The 22307-nt window shown below is 39.3% G+C and overlaps 1 protein-coding gene across 6 annotated transcripts in view; it reads left to right on the plus strand.

Moving 5' to 3' along the window:
• The window catches only part of ABCB11 (ATP binding cassette subfamily B member 11), a 100349-nt gene that overhangs the window by 57257 nt on the left and 20785 nt on the right, over nt 1-22307 (plus strand). For all 6 annotated transcript variants that reach the window (XM_070803738.1, XM_070803759.1, XM_070803747.1 and 3 more), the window contains 6 exons: nt 828-1031; nt 2876-3046; nt 3530-3731; nt 4910-4985; nt 9082-9184; nt 16519-16683. In XM_070803738.1, the coding sequence (XP_070659839.1) occupies nt 828-1031; nt 2876-3046; nt 3530-3731; nt 4910-4985; nt 9082-9184; nt 16519-16683 (921 nt within the window). The remainder of the gene's footprint in view (nt 1-827; nt 1032-2875; nt 3047-3529; nt 3732-4909; nt 4986-9081; nt 9185-16518; nt 16684-22307) is intronic.

A 22307-nucleotide genomic window follows, 5' to 3' on the forward strand; every position in this document is an offset into this window, starting at 1 on the left:
AGGAAGCAGAGAAATTGAGAGTTGCCTCAGATTTGAACCCAGATCTGTTGGATGTCAAAGACTCTTTTCACTCTGCCTCATAATCATTCTTGTTAACATCTCCTTGATGCCTTGAGATAGAATCACTTGACTGTATATTAAATGACTTCTTCCATGCAATGAGCTCTATATAATGCAGGTACTGTCAGAGTGACGCGGCAAATGTGATAAGGTTTTCTTTTTTCACAGACACTTTATTCTCTGATTGGGTATTCTTTGCTACATACCACTATAATTATACTCTGAATATATAGATATCATGTTTTTTATATAAAATGTTTATATTTTTGCTAATAGTAATGTTTATTTACTTATCCCATTTATAGTTTCAATTGCATTTGAACACCTGAGTGTCATTTGATGAATCAGGCCAGAAAGTAAGATTTTATTCTAAAACATACACACATATGCAAGATAGAGACCACTGGTCATTTTCTTTGTATCTTTTGAAGTTCATTTTGGCTTCAAGTCAAAAGATAGAAATATTTAAAGTATGATGAATAACTGTACTCTTTATTGAGAAATTAAAACTTTTTCTATTCTTGGGCCAACTGAGCTAAACTAAGTAACCTTTATATCAATTGTGTTTCTACAATGAACTGTCCTACAGCTATACTTGATTTCAATTTATATTGTCATCCTTCTATTAACCACATTATAAGAGGAATTGTTTTGCACAGTCGTGTGGGTCTCATTTTTTCTCCTCATAGATCAAGTACAGCACAGTAGTAGTATTCAGAATCTTGAAGGATTCCAAGAGAAGTGATGTTGTGGGTTTTGTCCTCTAGGTGACCTTGGATGGCCATGACATTCGCTCTCTTAACATCCAGTGGCTCAGAGCTCAGATTGGGATAGTGGAGCAAGAGCCTGTTCTGTTTTCCACCACCATTGCAGAGAACATTCGCTATGGCCGAAAAGATGCAACAATGGAAGATATAGTCCGAGCAGCCAAGGAAGCCAATGCCTACAACTTCATCATGGACCTGCCACAGGTACCCCTGGCCTCTCATTCCAGAGGGAAACCCAGAATTCATAGAGGGAAAAAATTTACACAGTAATATGCATTGTTTTTCATTTACATTCTAAATTATCAATGTCATGTTTTCATTTTGTGCCTGGAAATGTACTTTGAATTCCCCTCTTTGTCTGAAAATATGATGTTATTAATACATTAAAATCTACCAAACTGCAGCACCTTCTTTTAGAAGCTGGCTTTAACATAGATACAGTTTCCTAATTTCATCTATTTAAACATTTGTCTAAGCAGATGATAAATTTGTTGTGTGGTGGTAACTTTCACAATGCTCTTTTGATGTCTGCAACTGTTACTGTTCTCAAATTTTCTTGTGTTTGGGCTGCAAATACTGTCTCTTCAGTACTATGTCTCACATATTCAAAATTTCCTCATTTATCTTCATTTCATATGATAGCAGTGACAAAAACCAACTCAGTGTTATACTTGTATGGATTTCTTGGCCAATGGTCTGCTAAATCAAAGAAGAATTATTATTACTATTTAACACATATATAGCGCTTACTCCCAGAGAAGGCAATGGCACCCCACTCCAGTACTCTTGCCTGGGAAATCCCATGGACGGAGGAGCCAGGTAGGCTGCAGTCCATGGGGGTGAGAAGAGTCGGACACGGCTGAGCGATTTCACTTTCACTTTTCACTTTCATGCACTGGAGGAGGAAATGGCAACCCACTCCAGTGTTCTTGCCTGGAGAATCCCAGGGACCGGGGAGCCTGGTGGGCTGCCGTCTATGGGGTCGCACAGAGTCGGACACAACTGAAACGACTTAGCAGCAGCAGTGCTTACTACATATCAGGTACTTTTATAAGCACTTCACAGCTATTAGTTCATTTAACTCTCCCAATCATCCTGTCAGGCAGCTATATTATTATCTCCATCTACAGATGGAGAATTGAGTTTCCAAAAGGTCAAATCACTTGCTCAAGGCAAGGTTCTCATCCAAGGTGGTCCTGGTTACACAGCCTGTGCTCTAGAATACGTCCTTCTCAGCCTTCCAAAATGCCTGAATGAATAGGATTGCAGCTGTGTGTATGACATAGTCTAGTGGTGAAACAATATAAAGCTTCAGAATCAGACCACCTCCGGACAAATCTTCTGCACTTGTAAGATTTATGAACTTGGGCAAGTTACTTTACCCCCTCAGACTGCAGCGTTACTTTATCCATCCTTTAAGGAGAATAGTAGTACCTGCCTCACAGCCTATCAGTCAGGACTAAATGAGATGATATGTGTAAAGAGCTCAGATCCACGCTTTCTACATGGTAGATTCTCAACTCATGTTGCTAATGTAAGTGAGATAAGACACTGACCACATCGCCCCCTTCTGAGATTCCAGTGTAATACTGGGCATGCAGGATAGTAACTTCACTGTTCATGGTAGTGATTATAAAGCTACTTTGATCCTTCATTCATAATATATAGACAACTTTAGTGTTGTGCTTTTCTGTGTTGTCTAGCTAGAAGAAAGAGACAAGGAATTGACATATGCTTTAATCCTCTAAGATGGATTTTCAGGATGCTGATTAACTTTTATTGTGGTGGAAATATTTTAATTGAATTTGAGCTAAAAAGAAACACTTTAATCATCCAGAATAAAAGAATAAATCAATATCCTTATTTTACACACAAATATTGATTAGATAATAACCTGTTTCAGAAAAGGGTTTTTTTAAAAAGTGAAAGATGGATGTGTGAAAACTCCTGCTTGAGGAGGAAGCTAGAAGGGACCTTTGTAATGAATGGATCACTGTCAGGATCCATCAAATTCTTGCTCTTCATCGCTGATGTTGCTTTCTTCCTAGCAATTTGACACTCTTGTTGGGGAAGGAGGAGGCCAGATGAGTGGCGGCCAGAAACAAAGAATAGCCATTGCCAGAGCCCTTGTTCGAAACCCAAAGATCCTGCTTTTGGACATGGCCACCTCGGCACTGGACAATGAGAGCGAAGCCATGGTGCAAGAAGCACTGAGTAAGGTTTGTTGAGAGTCTAGGTTCCTTTCATAAGTCTGTGTGGGAATTCTTGTGTTGTAGGAAAGGCCTCTGTGAAGAGAGGAGAAAGAGAAAGAGAGACATCGAGAGACAGAGAGAGAAGGACTACATGGGTCATTGTATCTGTTTGGAAAATATTGGCTCACCACAATGTTCTGCACAGTTGAACAGAAGACATATCATTTGCTTCTAAAGGCGGCACATGTAAAATTTGTTAAGTCTAACTCACAATATGTGATTTTAAAAATTTACATTTTGGATGTAAGATGTTGATTAATGGCAGCAACTGGAGCAACGTGTGATGTGTTTATTAGCCACAGGAAAGTACGCTGACATTTTCTAATGTCTGTTTAGCCTATTCAAGAATTTAGGGATCGAGCCTGACTTACTTGTGGATTCTGAGACAGTCCAAATGGCACCGTCAGCTTTGTCTTGCAGTCTGACTCAGTGCACTGTACACTCTCACAGGTTCAGCACGGGCACACAATCATCTCTGTCGCTCATCGCCTATCTACAATCAGAACTGCAGACGTAATTATTGGTTTTGAACATGGTACAGCAGTGGAAAGAGGCACCCATGAAGAACTGTTGGAAAGGAAAGGCGTTTACTTCACACTAATGACTCTGCAAAGTCAAGGAGACCAAGCCTTTAATGAAAAAGACATAAAAGGCAAGTGCCTTTTCAGTTATACATTATGTTAAATAATTAACATATATGATGTTTTTGGATTTCTATGCATTTTAATATATATTGTCTTAGTTGTTCTCCTCAAAGCCCTGGGGGACATAACATAGATGATAAAGGAAAGAACAGATGCCCAGGGGGCTTAGTTATTGATCAAGTCATAGTGCTAAAACCCAGGTCTCCTGTGGAAGAAACTTCAATTCCATCCCCTTTTTACCCCTCACACTTTGCAAATAAGAGAGTCTTCCTAGAATCTCCTGCACTCAGTATGAGCTCTCTTCTTGTTGGTTGAGTGAATTAAACAATGACTAAAAACTTTTATGCATATTTTCATTAATGTAGGTAGATACTTCAGGTCCTAATGTACTTTCTCCATTTCAATCTGAATTTTCTTTTTTTTTTTTTTGGCCACATCATGTGACATGTGGGATCCAATTCTCTGAGAAGGGATCAAACCCATGGGCCCTGCAGTGGAAGCATGGAGTCTTAACCTCCGGATTTGGTGGTTTACCTAAACCCATGTTAAGCATCCATTACAAACTTTCTCTCCCATATCAAATCTGGATTTGTTAATACTATTGGGTAAAATGACTGTATACATTGAACATGTGATTTATTCTGAAAAGATTTTTTTTTTAATTTGGTTCATCTACTTTTTTTTTTTGCCACCTAGTGGATTTCTCAGACTTCCCTGGTGGCTCAGACAGTAAAGAACCTGCCTGAAATGCAAGAGTCCTGGGTTTGATCCCTAGGTTGGGAAGATGCCCTGAAGAAGGGAATGGCAACCCACTCCAGTATTCTTGCTGGAGAATTCCATGGCTACAGTCCCTGGTATCAAAAAGAGTTGGACACAACTGAGCAACTAATGCTTTCACTTTTCTTTTCAGTGGGTTTCTCACAAGATTTTTTTGTCATTCATATCAGCTATAGCTATAGGTATCTATTTCTGTGGTGATAACACAGGCTATCATATAATTCAAAAGATTTAATCTTGCTGAGTATTTTTAATTTTTTTGTTGTTAGAATGTGCTGGACAAGTGTTAACAGGTTGTTTGAAATCAGACATAGTAACGATATGCTATGCAAATATAGTAAATAATGTTATTTTGCTTTGATTTTGCTTATTGTATACACTAAGGGATCACTCGTGTTGTATTGAATAGGAAAAGATGAAACCGAAGATGCCTTACTTGAGAGAAAACAGACCTTTAGCAGAGGGAGCTACCAGGCTAGCTTAAGGTAAGCTCAGGCATCGGGGCAGATTTTTAAGTTTTCAGATGTTTTCAGGAACCCTCTGCAGCTAAGATCTTCTGGCAATATCTCAGGTACACTTGGAAAGCCCTAAATACAGCCCTAGGTCTTGTGTAATACGAACATGCAAATGAATCATAGGTTGCCGTATTGACATTTCTGTCTCCAATCCATAGAAGTTTTTAAAATTTGGCTTCTCATTTTATTGAGGGTACGGGGTCATGATAAAGATGCTCTGTAGTTAAAATGTTGTTTGCTGAGCTTAGAAAGGGGATTTTTAAAAATCTGTGTTTAGACTTGTCTCCCAGAGTTAACTGTGGTATGAAGCACTGTCTTAAATGGAAGTCAGATTCATGCCTTTAGCTCCATTCTTTAACCTACTGAGCTGCAATTGAATTACAAATATTTCTGCTCCCAGAGCTCCCCATCCAAGGTGAAATCATTCTTTAACTAGATGAAATATGAGATGTGTCATCTAACACTTAAACCATATTTTCTAAACATGAACTTTTTTTTTTCTGGGTCAATCTGTGGGTATTGACTTCCAAAGCATATTTTTGGAGCATATTGTAGCAAGACTATAAATTTAATATTTCATTCTGGTTTAAAAGTTTAAAAAAAATAGTTCCTTTAATGTTAAAAGTCTGTATATTAAGAAAAATTCTGCCCGAGAGTATTTGTGTGTATTTGTGAAAATGTTATTCAAGATCTTTTTTTCTTAAGTTCGGAGACTATTTGTAGGCTATAGACTGACATTTCTCTACCCAATCCCTTATCATATTTCTAGTATATTTGATTCAAGGCTGTGCTCTAAACAAAGGCTCAATTTATGACTTGCTCATTCAAGATAGCTAATTGTTTATTGAAAAATGGTTAAAGAGGCTTAAAATATAATATTCTAGAAACAACTCTAAGTAGTTCAAACACAGATTTATTTACTTTTAATGTTCAAAGACTAGTCAACTGGGTTTTATGCTTAGGGGTTTTATTTTTCTTTTTAAGGACAGGTCTATTCAGAAAATTTCAAGAAATGCTAGTTTCATTGAATTTTTTCAGGTAATAAAGCAATAGTTCAAATGTAAAAGCTATAAAAATTGCCAAAATTATTGGGTAATTTTTAAGGACATCTGGCATGAATTATTTCATCATGTTTTTTCTGATTGGAAGAAAAAAATTATAAAGATCATCGGAATCACAGTTTGAAGATATATACTAACTTCTTAAACCCAGAAAATGACTAGGCATCTCTTTTGATCACTAAGTTAAAGGTTGCAAAGAGGAATGTATCTCATGGTGAGGTCAAAAGAAAATAAATATTTTCTTAATTTTTCAGATGAACAGAATTTTTCCCATTCTAAATAGTTTACTTACAGTTTACTATTAGGCCCAGATAACTGTTTTAATATAAACATTTCTTATTTGGCCATTAGTTCTTACAAATTCTACATTTTGGTGACTAGGGAGAGAAGCCCAGAAATACAACCTGTACACAGAAAGTAGCTATTAACCTCCTACAGAGAAAGATTTATAGGTTTGAGTAAGAAGGTCTGTTAAAAATATCTTATTGTGTATGCTGACAGATTTTTTTTTAAGAGGACTAATTGAAATGTTAATTTGTATCTTATTTCCTCGGTCTGATGCCTAAGTCTCCCTTTAGTAATATATTTTAGATTCAAGAACAATTTCCATGGATGACAATAATTTCCTAAGTAATAATGTTGAGAGAGAGAGAACATATATTCCCAAATTAGCTGTTTTTGCTTCCGATGAGAAGTGGTGCACAGCTTCTGAGGAAGGGTGGGGCAGCCGTTGCAGGTTTCTGAAAAGGGGAGTGACAGAATTCTAACGCTCGTGTTTACGGCAGACCAGAGCGGGCAGGTCGGGCCCCTGCCTTGCACCCATGCTGTTCATGGTCTCCTTGGTGCAGCTTATGCCAGACAGGTAGAATGCTGGATGAATGGGCAACAGGGAACGAGAGAAAGAGAGATTGAAGAAACATAAGATTAAAGTAGTAGAGGGGATAAGGATTGATGTCTTCCCTGCTCAGAACTGGGAGGTAGTCAACTATTTTGATGCCCTCTTCTCCACATACTCTTACCTTGTCTGCCAATGCTCTGAGTTTCTTTTTTAGGCCCATAACCTTCAGTCTCAGCCCTCTCTTGCACTTAGCTCTCTCTAGCTGACACAGAGCTATCCCTCTCATCTCTGGGAGTTGAGCTCTTGACCTCAGTTACCTAACTTAAAGAAATGACTCTATTGCTGCAGAGTTTCAGGCCAAACGGGACGGGCTTGGGTGTCCCAGAAGCCAGTTTGGTAGCAGGAAGTCTGAGTGGGGTGTGGTTTCATGCCTGTTCACAATGAGAGTTTGAGCAAGAGCAAGAGGGAGGACTTGACGTAAATGCACCTGTTGAACCTGGTGACTAAGAGGATAAAGATGCCATCAAATGAACGTGGGAATAAGTGAGGGTCATGAAGTTGATGCATTGCTGTTTTCTCAAGAAGGATAGATGAGCATCTATAATAGGCAGGTGCCACCTTGGTATTTGTTTTAGTCTAGCTTAACCTGAATACGGATGATAGGAGACTTACGAATAACACCATCTGGCTCGCACTACCACAGCTGATGCAGATCTCCTCATCACTACAAGCTCCCTCTTTACACGGTATTTCTTCAGGCTAAGTGCTTTGAGAATGTAACTTCCATCCTTTCAAGTCTTCAGGATTACCTTTATCACTTAGCAGTTTATTTGCAAATGGCTAAAAACCTCAGCCAACCTGGTTTAACCTTTAAAGGGAAAGAATGACAACATAACTAAATAGTTCAAAGAGGCTTTGGCTTCAGGCAAGACTGGGGCTTCAGTGAGAGACTTGGTCAATATACATACAATTTCTTTTTCTTCCCTTCTCAGCTCTACTTTTTTTTTCAGTATTCATTTTTTAGGAAGCTTCTTTTCTTGACATAATTGCCAACGGCTTCCAGTGTCACATACTTTCAAATTTAACCTAGAAGATAGTAGAAGTCTCCTTCCCAGAAACCTCAGGGAGAAACAAAACAACTCGAATCACTTCTTATATCTGCTCTATACTGTTTATGTAACTAGTAACCCTATCTCCATACTTCTCTTTATACCGTTCTGTCAATCAGCAATGCCCTTTCCTCTAGCCTACAGATACCCACAGCCTACCTTAGCCACCTCCTCCATGAAGCTTTTCATGGTAGCACCTGACATATGTTCTTTTATCCTTTAAATTTCCATACTGTTTATTTAAACCTGCTTTATGGCAACCCACTCCAGTGTTCTTGCCTGGGGAATCCCAGGGACGGGGGAGCCTGGTGGGCTGCAGTCTATGGGGTCGCACAGAGTCGGACACGACTGAAGTGATTTAGCAGCAGCTTAGCAGCTATAGCACTTATCACATTCTTCCTTATATTAGGTTGGTTACATGCGTTGTTCTTCTATAAAACTTGAAGTGCCTTAAGGGAGAAGTCTGTAATTGTCCAGTCTTTGTGTCCCCTCACAACACCTAACTTTGATCTGTAGGTTGTAGGCGCACAATCATCTTTTGTTGAATGAATCAGTGAACACATCAAGCTAAATTATATTTCAATAATATATTTGTTAATTAAATCCATCCCTAAAGGCAGTACATAGTCTGGAGACATTTCCACTAGGGTCCCTGTTTCCTCCTACTAGTCTATTTGTGTCCAGGTAGAATTATGCTAAAGCAAACATCAGGGAGAGAGAGAAAGAGAGATATCAAAACTCATCCTGCAGTCCTGAGGGAGGTAATAGTGATGGGCCATTGCCATTAGAGCAATAGCAGAACCATGTGGGTTGGGGATGGAGTTGAGTCTTGGACGCTTTTTTTCTTGGTGGACTAGTGAAACGACTTCGCCCCCTCTCCTCCTCCCTCTGTGCGTGTACTCTGAATCAGGGTTTAGCTCGGCACCATGGCAACCAGACTGAACGTTGTGTCAAACCCACTCAGGAAGTGCCTGCACCTGACAGGTGATGTAGACTCGGAACCAATTGAGTCCTGTTCCACAAGCCACAGACTAATCCATCTTTCTTTTTACTTACAGAGCTTCCATCCGACAGCGCTCCAAGTCTCAGCTTTCTTACCTGGGTCATGAATCGTCACTAGCACTTGTAGATCATAAGTCTACTCATGAACAAGACAGAAAGGTCAGACGCCAATGGCTCATGCGGGGATGGAAGAAGTCTCTCCTGGAGACTATCGTATGCCCTTTAAGCTTAGAATCTGAGTTTTCAAGGCCTTTATCTAGTAATGTTTCACTGCTGCTGCCGCTAAGTCGCTTCAGTCGTGTCCAACTCTGTGCGACCCCATAGACAGCAGCCCACCAGACTCCTCCGTCCATGGGATTTTCCAGGCAAGAGTACTGGACTGGGGTGCCATTGCCTTCTCCTATGTTTCACTAAGTCAAACTAAATGAGAGGCTCCATTAAGATGCGAACGAAACTCTAAATTTTATATCATGTTTTACATAATATTTTAAGAGAAGCATAAATAATAAAATATTTTAAGAATACATGGTAACTAAGATGAAGTATTAAAAGTTCACTGATAATTCTTATGTGAGCCATTCTAATAAACACAATTACATGTACTTAGCAGACTATTTGATTATGTAGGAATCCCTTTCAAGCTCTTAAGACTATCTGAAAACCTGTCTTTGTAAAACTTTAAATCTCCTTCTTAAATAATTATAATTATAAAGTGTTTAATACAAGTTACTGCAAATTTTAAATTAATGGGGACTGATTAGGTTTTACAGACATTTGTTTACTTAATACAATTTTATAATAATTGTTTTAGGGTACATTTGAAATGAACACTATTAATTTTAACACTATTCAAAGCAACATAAAAATGAAATAGGAGAAGAATCAACACATATAGCAATATTCAACTTTATTCATCAGGATGTCCACTGCTGCAGTGGGCACAGTCTAACTTTCACATAAGGTGACTATCCCTCCTACTCAGAGCCTTTCTTAATCACTGAACTTTATTCTTCAGCCCTGATCCTCTCATTTTCAATCCCCCATTAGTCTTCATTTCAGTCTTTTCATGGCAATTTTCTTATTGAGGCTTATTTCAGATCATGTTGTCTTATCCTGTTACTAAATTACAAGCTTCTTAAAGTTAGTAACTGTTATTTGTGTTTGTATCAACTTGGGCATCTTGCTTTGCCTGGAAACTCCTTTATCTGGTTACCATTAGCCTACCAGGCTCCTCAGTCCATGGGATTTTCCAGGCAAGAGTACTGGAGTGGGGTGCCATTTCCTTCTCCAGGGGATCTTCCCGATCCAGGGATTGAACCCAGATCTCCCACATTGTAGGCAGATGCTTTACTGTCTGAGCCACCAGGGAAGTTCTGGTTACCATGAGACCTAGCAAACATTTCTGTTTATTTGACACATGTAAACCTAGAACCAACCAAATCCTGTTCCAATCTGCTCATAATCTACAGACTCTTTCATCTTTCTGTTTAGTTACAGAGCTGCACATGGTGGGACATCAAGCGATTTTTAAAACTAGGATGAAAAATTAACTTTTTATAGTAAAATAATGTCCAAACCGTAAGATTTATCAAAGAAAACGAGTCAGAGAATATTTTAATTACAAGCACATCCATTATGCATGATGTAATTTCAAATTATGTTTAAAACATTTCAGTATGAGAATCCTTTGGGGGAGTAATTATAAACACCGATTCACAATGCCAAATTTGGAATAAAGTACTACATATGATTTTATGACTATGATGGAAGGATTATTAAGGCTCTCTTTTGGTTTTAAGATATTAATAATAAATAACATTCTTAATTATCTAATATTGTTATTGTTGTAGTTGTTCAGTTGCTAATTGGTATTCGACTCTGAATAGATAGTGTTCTCAGTATCTAATATAGCTGGTTTAAATAAACTTCGTAGAGGAACACTTTGTCTCAGGAACAGCAGGGTGGATCCAAGGACAGAAAATGTTCAGCAAGTGTGGTTGCTTACTGCATATTGCCATTAAGGACTCAGCACCTCTTCTCATTCTAGAAATAGTTTTTTCATTTATATCTGTGGTACTGCCACCCATAAGTACAAGAGGCATTATACAAGGAGTTTAATAAGCTTCAAGGAAGAAAGAACGAAACACTACATTGACATTTCAAACATAACAGCACCAATTATATTCAATTTTTGCATTTTTATTTTTTTCCCTAGTTTCTGGGAAAATATTTGACAACACAAACAAGAGAGTTAGGAAGGAAAAGAAAATCCAATTTTGTTATTGTTGAAGCTGGTAGATGGCTCAGCACTGTTGGAGAGAACAATCAGATTTCCTGAAGATCTGAAGATCAGGTTCCCAGACTGCTGATGCAGGGAAAACTCAGAAGGGAGTTATTTAAATAAAAGGAAATGTAAATCAAATACAGAGAGTAGTTCCAGAGAAAACAAAACTACTCCCTAAGTATTCTACTCATCAGCATTGCCAACTAGAATATAATAAATAATTAAATGGAAACCAAGAATCTGCCTGCAATGAAGGAGACCCAGGTTCAGTTCCTGGGTGGGGGAACTATCTCTTGGAGAAGGGAATGGCAACCCACTCCAATACTCCGCCTAGAAAATCCATGGACAGAAGAGCCTGGTGGGCTACAGTCCATGGGGTTGCAAAGAGTTGGTCATGACAGAGCATCTGAGCAGAGAGAGTGTAATTTTAAATAGACAACACTTTGATTTCTTTCTTTAGTTAAGGAAGGAAAAGGAAAAAAGTGACAGAGAGCCAATGTGAAAAAAGTGACAGAGAGCCAATGTGATTCTGTTAAAGGTAGAAGTGGAACAGGCCTTGTGCTTATATTAATACTGCTCATTTTATGACAATTATCTTAGAACTTTTTTGATTTAAAAATTAAATATTTTAAAAAAGGAAACAGCAGAATCAGCACTGATAGAATTTAATATAAGGACTTCCTGTTCAGAGTAAATTTTAAAGTATTTTCGATATTTAGGTTATTCTAATCCCAAGTAAATTTTAAAGTATTTTGATAGTTAACTAAATTATTTAAGATCAAACACTGGTAAAAAAAATTTTTTTTCATATTTTGATGAACAAGCTCTAACCTGACCGTCTGTTGTTTGGGAGATGTTCTGTTTTGTGTGGCAAGGCAAAAAGGTTTACTTCTGTAAAGGCGTTATCTCCACCTTGTGGTCTCTTTGGGTTTTGACTCTGAAAACTTGAGATGGTTTCAAAAGTCTGTGCTTCCAAAGTGTAAGTGGGGTGTCTGACCCAACATTTCATAGTTAGCTGGTGATAGAGCCAAGACTGTAGCCTGTTTTTTCTTGGTCTCCAAGCTATACTCTTGGCTTTCATAAATCAGATCACAGTTATAATGCTAATAAAATTGAGATTAGGATTAGCGGAAAACTGTAGGCTAAAGCTTCCAGTTTCTAAAGAGTCTTCTTCCTCTTTTAGAGGAACTAAAAAGTAGAATATGTATGAGATTGTGTCAAGGTCAAATATTAAAAACCCATCACTTCATCACAGCTAACTTATAGTAGGGTTTAGGCATTGGTTAGGAGATAGGACAGGGTTTCCCAGGTGGCTCAGTGGTAAAGAATCCACCTGCCAATGCAGGCGATGTGAGTTAAGTCCCTGGGTTGGGAAGATCCCCAGGAGAAGTAAATGACAACCCACTCAAAAAATCTGGAAAATCTCATGGGCAGAGGAGCCTGGTGGGCAAGGTCCATTGGGTTGCAAAGAGGTGGACACGACTGAGTGACTGAGCATGCACACGCATAGGAGATAGGACAGAAGATCTATAAAAGTGACTGCTAGTATTTGATCATTTGGAAAGTCCCTGTTTCTTGGTCATAGTTACCATTTACCATCATCATATCTTAAAGTTGTCATCAAGGCAGGAGACTGCCTATGGGTTGGCATGAAGAAATCGATGTAACAAAGTATAGAAATCTGGACATGAGATTTAAGTAGGAAGCTATATTTTTACCTGAGCTACACAGGATATGGATGGAAGGAAGCTGGGAAAAGCCCTTTGTTTAGCACTGAACCATCTACCTTATAAGTAAGTGAACAGTATTTTTTAAATAAATGTTTTTTTTTACATTTATGCACCAGGAGCATAAAAGCTTCATTCATTCTTTCATCCAATAAACATTGATTATACACCTAACAAGTGCCAGATATTGACTTAGGGATGCAAAGATGAGTAAGAGCACTGTCCTTCTTCCTTCCCTGGAGCTGCTGGCAGGAGACTTCTTTACGTATGATAAATAAGTGAGCACTGTGCAACTTATCATTGACACAATAGAGGAAGGAACTGCAGTGAGAAAGCGGATATAAACTTTTATAATTTTGTCCATCTGTGAGTTACTGGTTTGCTGTGAATTCATTATATCTATGTATATATACTTATCTTTGTGTATGTATATATATATACACACACACACACACACATACCTATATTTTAGGGCTTCCCTGATAGGTCAGCTGGTGAAGAATCAGCCTGCAATGCAGGAGACCCCAGTTTGATTCCTGGGTTGGGAAGATCTGCTGGAGAACGGATAGGCTACCCACTCCAGTATTCTTGGGTTTCCCTTGTGGCTCAGCTGGTAAAGAATCCGCCTGTAATGCAGGAGACCTGGATTTGATCCCTGGGTTGGGAAGATCCCCTGGAGAAAGGAATAGTTACCCACTCTAGTATTCTGGCCTGGAGAACTCCATTGACTGTATAGTCCATGGGGTTGCAAAGAGTCGGACATGACTGAGCGACTTTCACTGTAATACATATCTTTAGCCTTTTAGCTTTTTTTAGATGAGTTCATTTGTCTTTGTCTTTGCAAAATCCCAGAGGAAAAAACCCTTCTGTACATGATGACTTCCATTTTCTTTTGTTTTTATACCACTTTTAGTTCAGTTCAGTTGCTCAGTCATGTCCAACTCTTTGCAACCCCATGGACTGCAGCACGCCAGGCCTCCCTGTCCATCCCAACTCCCGGAGTTTATTCAAACTCATGTCCATTGAGTCAGTGATGCCATCCAACCATCTCATCCTCTGTCACCCTCTTCTCCTCCTGCCTTCAATTTTTCCCAGCATCAGGATCTTTTCAAATGAGTCAGCTCTTCGCATCAGGTGGTCAAAGTACTGGAGTTTCAGCTTCAACATCAGTCCTTCCAATGAATATTCAGAGTTGATTTCCTTTAAGATTGACTGGTTTGATCTCCTTGCAGTCCAAGGGACTTTCAAGAGTCTTTCTCCAACACCACAGTTTGAAAGCATCAATTTTTTGGTGCTTAGCCTTCTTTACAGCCCAACTCTCACATCCACACAGGGAAAAGGCTAACAGAGTTTTGCCAAGAGAATGCACTGGTCATAGGAAACACCCTTCTCCAAGAAGCTATCAAGTTAGCCTGACACAATTTTATGGATTCTGGATAATACATAAGAGCTGTGTCAGAGATGAAAGACTTTACTCAGAGCATGAGCAGGAGCCAGTGCACAGCATTTCCACTGACTCCCCGGCCTACCCCCACTTCTCAGCTGATGAAAGAGAAGTAGGTGATACCAGCAAAGGAAGGGGAAGAGGAATCCTAGGCTTGAGAAACCTGGTGTTTTTATAATGAGCAATAAGCCCTTTTCTTAGGATGGAAACGCTATCCCCCTCCTCCAAGGCTATTTGCTATACCAACATTCTTGAGAAAACAGCCTCAACAAAGGTGGTCAGTGCCTCTTTTCACAAGATGTGCAGAAACATAAGAGAGCCATAGAGAACTTTGTCTATTTCTTTCCTTTTGAGGAGGAGAAGGCAACCGAGCCCCAGAGAGCCGAAGTGCTCAGTGATAGATTCCATCAGTGGCCACGTGGGGCTCATCCAAGAACCACATTCTTTCCACATGCCCGTTTCCCTCACGCTTTCACAGGCACCTTTCTTCCTCTCTGCATTGATTTCCTAGAGTTGAGTAAGACATCAGAGATGAAATCATTGAAGGATTTGCTGCATGAGTGTGTAGCAACTATTGAGGGCAGACCAAGAGAGAACCTGAAATGGAGGCATTGACAGATCCATCACCAAGCAAGCTCTCCCTCCATCCTATTTGGCTTGCAACTAGAATAAGGACACCGGGCTTTTATTTCAATTGAATTGGTAATGAAATCTTTGACTTTGGAAGCAAAAGGATAGTATCTGAAGTTCCTTACTGCTGTCTGTTCCTGATGGTCAGCTCCTTAAGGGGTAAATAACTGTGTGTTAATGAAATAGAACACTAACAGTTTTGTAGTCAATTTGCTGTAGACATTTTTAGTATATTTTAATAGAAAAAGTAAAAAAAAATCAATACAGATCTATATAATCCACCTAAAATCTTTTCTCAAACAAAGTGAACAATAAATTTAGCAAATTATTGAAGAATGGGCCTCACGACCAAGTACTGGAGAATATCATTAGCGAGGAAAAATGATTGTAAAAATGATGAAGTTCTGAATATAATTTTTGCCTTCAAGAGGCTAAAAATTTGCTAGCTCTGACACTTTAATGGCAATTAAAGAAATTGGAATGGGGAAATTTTAAAATAATTTGTACTCCTTGTAAAGAACATGAAGAATTTAGAAATCCAAATTGATTACCATTTACTTCTGGGCACTAATTAAAGAAAACCTTCACAGAAATACGCAATTGATAACCATTGTCACCAGTTAATACATTTTAAAAATTATTTTGCGTTGTTTAGATACACTGGCCTGCCTTGGGGCTTGAGGCAGTCACTAGACTTTGACATTTATAAAGGACATATTTTGAAAATTTCACAAATCCTTGAATGTGTAAATACCGCTCACTGTAGCACAAAGGGTTGCAAAGAGTCAGACACGACTGAAGCGACATAGCACTCCACATACTCACTATAGCACAAAAATGTTTCTAAACTGGGAGTTATTTTTCTTATAGATCCAACTTATTTACCACTCCCCAAGTGTTAATACCTCTGCAATTGTGAAATGAGAACTACCAGCTCACCTTCAGATGAGCAGACACTCTAAAATCAGTCCCATCCAAGTCATAGCACGTGGTACTGTTTAGTCCCTAAATCGTGTCTGACTCTTCTGTGACCCCATGGATGGTAACAGCCCACAGGAGTCCTCTGTCCATGGGACTAGCCTAGCAAGAATACAGCAGTGGGTTGTCATTTCCTATTCGAGGGGTTCTTCTCGACCCAGGGGTTGAGCCTGTGTCTCCTGTGTCTCCTGCACTGGCAGGCGGATTCTTTACCACTGAGCTACCAGGGAAGCCCAAGTCATAGCATGGCAGCAAGCAGCTCAAAACCATCTCTCACAAGCTATCATATCACCCTGTCTTATAGGTCTTTGAGGTCACTCACAACCAATCAAACCATGACTCACATCTGTGAATGCCAAAGGGACAACTGTATAATAAAAGAGTGTATGCAAACATTTAAATAATTAATGTAACCTCCTCTCCCCTCAAGGACAAGAACATTCCTGTGGAAGAAGAAATTGAACCAGCCCCAGTGAGGAGGATTCTGAGACTCAATGCTCGAGAATGGCCCTACATGCTGGTAGGCTCTGTGGGTGCAGCTGTCAATGGGACGGTCACACCCATGTATGCCTTTTTATTCAGCCAGATTCTTGGGGTAAGCAAGCAGCTGGACCAGCTTTATTCTCCTCCTACCTTTTGTTTGTCTGGATATTGTCACTTTTGATAAGTTGGTTGTAATGTATTTAACTTTTTTTTAAGTTTTTTGTTGTTGTTGTTCTTTTAGTTCTTTTTCCCCTCCTCTCATCTCTAAAGAATTAAAAATGTCTCAAGTCTCCATCAAACAGGAGGTGAGAAGACAAAGCTGAGACTCTCATTTGGGCTGGCAGCACACTCTGACAGTCATTGTGTCTGTTAAAAAAAAGAAAGAAAGAAAAAGACTATGGCTGCAAACTTAGTGTCAAAAGAGGGCAGTTCACCCATATGCAAACCAAATAAGAATGCAAAGCAAGTTCTTTGAATGATATAAAAGGATTTGGGGGCCATTTCGATCTTGCTGATCAGCTGAGGTACAAAGTTTGATTTGTAATAGCAAGTATTCATGCATGTTGTATAATACTCTGCTCTTCTGCTCATTGCACCATTGAAATGGGCAGTTGGGGGAGAAAACAGGAAAAGGAAGAGATAAGTAAAATAAGGCATGTACAAAGAATACACTTACTTCAGTTTTTCATCTCCTAGGAGTTTTGATATTCTCCATCTGATATTATTGCTATAAAAATAATAATATTGATGATAATAATAAGTACAAACATTAATTAGGCACTATCTAAGAACTTTATAGGAGAAGGCAATGGCACCCCACTCCAGTACTCTTGCCTGGAAAATCCCATGGATGGAGGAGCCTGGAAGGCTGCAGTCCATGGGGTCGCTAAGGATCAGACACGACTGAGTGACTTCCCTTTCACTTTTCACTTTCATGCGTTGGAGAAGGAAATGGCAACCCACTCCAGAATTCTTGCCTGGAGAATCCCAGGGACAGAGGAGCCTGGTGGGCTGCCGTCTATGGGGTTGCACAGAGTCGGACACAACTGAAGTGACTTAGCAGCAGCAAGAACTTTATATATAATAGTTCACTAAACTTTCCTAATAACCAGCTGTGGTAGGTATTCTTATTGTTCCTATTTGACAAAGGAGCAAACTAAAGAACTTAGAGGAGTAAGTGATGGATCTGGGACTCAAATCCAGGCAATGTGACTGCAGAGCTGAGTCCAATAAAATCTTATCATTGCGAAGTCAGTTCTCGAAATGTTGACATATTTTCTCAGTTGAAATTCACACACACATACACGAATCCTATGAGATCAACAAGGAGGAAAACCTAGAATCTTGGAGAACTTATGAACTTGTTTAAGGTGACACAGGGTCACAGAAGGTGGTGGGACCAGCCCTATACCCTGCTTTTCTGAAGCCTAACCTAAAGGATGTGTAAGAGTCCCAAGTTTCAGTTTTCCCCTCTATTTTCCTTTGACTTTTATGGTCTCTCTGGCAGAGATCCTGACCAGAAAATTGTCCCAGCAGTCACGAGTTATACAGAAAGACCAATAGAGTTCAAACTATAACACCTGCCCTCCAACAGCACCCACTTGGTTACTGATGGTGAGAATATTCTCTGTGACTCTTCTGGTCACAACCAGAAAATCCTAGCCTAAGCAGTTGGGGTTTTCACCTAAGGACCAAAGGATCAGAGTAGCAGGATGAAATCCCAAATCTGTTCATCTTTGATGTTCCCACAGGGTTAAGTTTGCTAAGAGAATAAAGCTTTATTATTTTTCTTCTTTGATAAACACGGTTGTTTTTGTCTCTTAGCATAATTATCACAGATTCATCAGTGGGTTCATGATGGTTTCATCTCATAGGGTATAATCATGAGTCAGATAATAGTCTGGTTTTAATTGTGCTATTGTCATTCTGACATATCTAAAGGGCACGATATTCACATTTGGTATTGAGACCATAGTTTGTAACAAGGACACAGCAAAAAAAAAGTGGGCATTAGGAGCCTGGTTGCTAATCTAGTGAAGCCTCAATGTACACGTAAGGCTTACTTTCTCTGGTTCACTTTCACTGGCTCTGTTTGGCTTGGAACAGTAGCTTGGATGTAGCATGCAAGGGATTCCCAGATGGCACTAATGGTAAAGAATCTCCCTGCCAATGTAGGAGATGTAAGAGATGTGGGTTTGATCCCTGGGTTGGGAAGAACCCCTGGAGGAGGGCATGGCAACCCACTCCAGTATTCTTGCCAAGAGAATCCTATGGACAGAGGAGCCTGGCAGGCTCCATAGGGTCACAAAGGGTCAGACACAACTGAAGCGACTTAGCACGCAGCACACACCCATGCTGAGGAAAAGCATGAATGTTGGAATCAGCCAGCCTTGGATTTGCTGCCTTCTCTGCTCTGCACTGTTTGTGTGTGTTTAGGCAAGTGGCTTCTTCTTGATGAGTCTTAGTTTCTTTATCTGTAATATGGGACAAGAAAATCTACCTTACTGGGTTGTTTTAAGAATCCCAATTTTAAGGAAATCCTCATTTAAATTAAAGTAGATTAAGTAATACATCTGTATCTAGTAAATAGCAAGAATCTAATGAAATTTCATTTTCTCCCTAAACTCACCTTTACAAGATGGTATAGATGTGTGCGCAAACTATAGCTGGTCTAAGAACAGAGAAACCTATGGATGGGCAGCCCTTTGGGGTGCATTTCAGTAAGAATGTACAAAGGACTCATGCAGTAGAGTTTAGGGGTAAATATTACAGATAGATGATGCCCAATCTTGAATTTAGTGTTAGCCAAATATTCTTTTTTTTTTTTTTAATACTGAGAAGATGGATATTACCCAGAACCAACAGAGTTGTGCCCAGAAAAAAAAAAAAAACCATTGCACTGGAATCTGGAAAACAGGCATTTCCTTCAGAGTGCCTTGAAGAATTATGGATGGACGTTCGTAACATTGTATAGGAGGTGGTGATCAAGACTATCCCCAAGATAAGGAAATGCAAAAAGACAAAATGGTTATCTGAGGAGACCTTACAAATAGCTGAGAAAAGAAGAGAAGTGAAAAGCAAAGGAGAAAAAGAAAGATATACCCATCTGAATGCAGAGTTCCAAAGAATAGTAAGGAGAGATAAGAAAGTCTTCCTCAGTGATCAATGCAAAGAAATAGAGGAAAACAATAGTTTGGGAAAGACTAGAGATCTCTTCAAGAAAATTAGAGATACCAAGGGACTATTTCATGTAAAGATGGGCAAAATAAAGGACAGAAATGGTATGGACCTAACAGAAGCAGAAGAGATTAAGTAGAGATGGCAAGAATACACAGAAGAGCTATACAAAAAAGAGCTTCATGACCAAGATAACCACGATGGTGTGATTACTCACCAAGAGTCAGACATACTAGAATGCGAAGTCAAGTGGGTCTTAGGAATCATCACTACGAACAAAGCTAGTGGAGGTGATAAAATTCTAGTTGAGCTATTTCAAATCATAAAAGATGATGCTGTGAAAGTGCTGTGCTCAATATGCCAGCAAATTTGGAAAACTCAGTGGCAACTGGACTGGAAAAGGTCAGTTTTCATTGCAATACCAAAGAAAGGCAATGCCAAAGAATGTTCAAAATATCACATAATGGCACTCATCTCACACGCTAGCAAAGTAATGCTCAAAATTCTCCAAGCCAGGCTACAACAGTATGTGGACCGTGAACTTCCAGATGGTCAAGCTGGATTTAGAAAAGGTAGAGAAACCAGACATCAAATTGCCAACATCTGTTGGATCATTGGAAAAGCAAGAGAGTTCCAGAAAAACATCTATTTCTGCTTTGTTGACTATGCCAAAGCCTTTGACTGTGTGGATCACAACAAATTGTGGGAAATTCTTCAAGAAATGGGAATACCAGACCACCTGACCTGCCTCCTGAGAAATCTGTATGCAGGTCAAGAAGCAACAGTTAGAACCAGATATGGAACAACGGACTGGTTCCAAATTGGGAAAGGAGTACGTCAAGGCTGTGTGTTGTCACCCTGCTTACTTAACTTAACGTGCAGAGTACATCATGTGAAATGCTGGACTGGAAGAAGCACAAGCTGGAATCAAGATTGCAAGAAGTATCAATAACCTCGGATATGCAGATGACACCACCCTTATGGCAAAAGCGAAGAAGAACTAAAGAGCCTCTTGATGAAAGTGAAAGAGGAGAGTGAAAAGCTGGCTTAAAACTCAACATTCAAAAATCTAAAAGCATGGCATCCGGTCCCATCACTTCATGGCAAACAGATGGGGAAACAATGGAAACAGTGAGAAACTATTTTTGGAGGCTCCAAAATCACTGCAGATGGTGACTGCAGATGGTGACTGCAGCCATGAAATTAAAAAACACTTGTTCCTTGGAAGTAAAGTTATGACCAACCTAGATAGCATATTAAAAAGCAGAGACATTACTTTGCCAACAAAGGTTCATCTAGTCAAAGCTATGGTTTTTCCAGTGGTTATGTATGGATGTGAGAGTTGGACTATAAAGAAGCCTGAGCACTGAAGAATTGATGCTTTTGAACTATGATGCTGGAGAAGACTCTTGAGTGTCTCTTGGACTGCAAGGAGATCCAGCCAGTCCATCCTAAAGGAGATCAGTCCTAAATATTCATTGGAAGGACTGATGCCGAAGCTAAAATTCCAATACTTTGGCCACCTGATGCAAACAGCTGACTCATTTGAAAATTCCCTGATGCTGGGAAAGATTGAAGGTGGGAGGAGAAGGGGACGACAGAGGATGAGATGGTTGGATGGCATCACCAACTCAATTGACATGAGTTTGAACGAGCTCCGGGAGTTGGTGATGTACAGGGAAGCCTGGCATGTTGCAGTCCATGCGGTTGCAAAGAGTCAAACACGACTGAGCAACAGAACAGAACAGAACAGAGCAATAACCATCAGCTAAACAAACCTGGACAGAGGACTTGAGCTTGTGGGCTTTAGTTTCCCATCTGTAAAATAAAAGTTAAACTGGTTAATCTGTAGTGCTATAGTCCATGATTATAATAGAGAACCATAGGGAGGAATGAGAATTATGGCATCACAGTTTGGGGTTTGGGGGGATTTGTATAGTGTTTTCTAAAACCAAACTGAAATATAAGTTCTTTTATTTATAAACTGTAAAATAAACTTACAAGAGTTATTCCATGCTGGGATGAATGACTGTGGCATCTTCTGAACCCACTTCATTCATTAAGAATAAATGTATCTTTTATTACTAAGAGCTATAAAGGCCCCAGAAACTCTGTCCTGGAAACAATACATCTCATTAATTTAGAACACCTCCTCCCAAATTGAAATTTGTGATGATTTCAATGGGTTACTTCTGCTTTACAAAAAAGGGCTTGTTAATGGAGAAGTAAACATTGCTTTCAGGAGATTTATTTGGCATACAGCAGTCACTCCAATATTTATTGAATAAATGGTTTCCTTTGAGCAACTGCTTGCTGGCATTGTTCTAGTTATTCAAATTAATGCAGAGCAATCAATAAAGATTTATTGTGCAGTTCTCTAATGAATAGTCTTTCTGAACTCTCACAGCTCCCTCACATAGTCTGAATTAGGAAGGTTTTGTTGTACCTAAAACCTACTGTAAGGCGATGTTATTAAGAGTATGCAGCTGTTCTTCACATTTTCTTATTGCAACAGCTTGGGCTGTTGTCAGTTACTTGAACATGTGCCTCTAAGTTCAG

The sequence above is a fragment of the Bos indicus genome, chromosome 2 (assembly GCF_029378745.1).
Source record: "Bos indicus isolate NIAB-ARS_2022 breed Sahiwal x Tharparkar chromosome 2, NIAB-ARS_B.indTharparkar_mat_pri_1.0, whole genome shotgun sequence".
Taxonomy (NCBI): Eukaryota; Metazoa; Chordata; class Mammalia; order Artiodactyla; family Bovidae; genus Bos; species Bos indicus.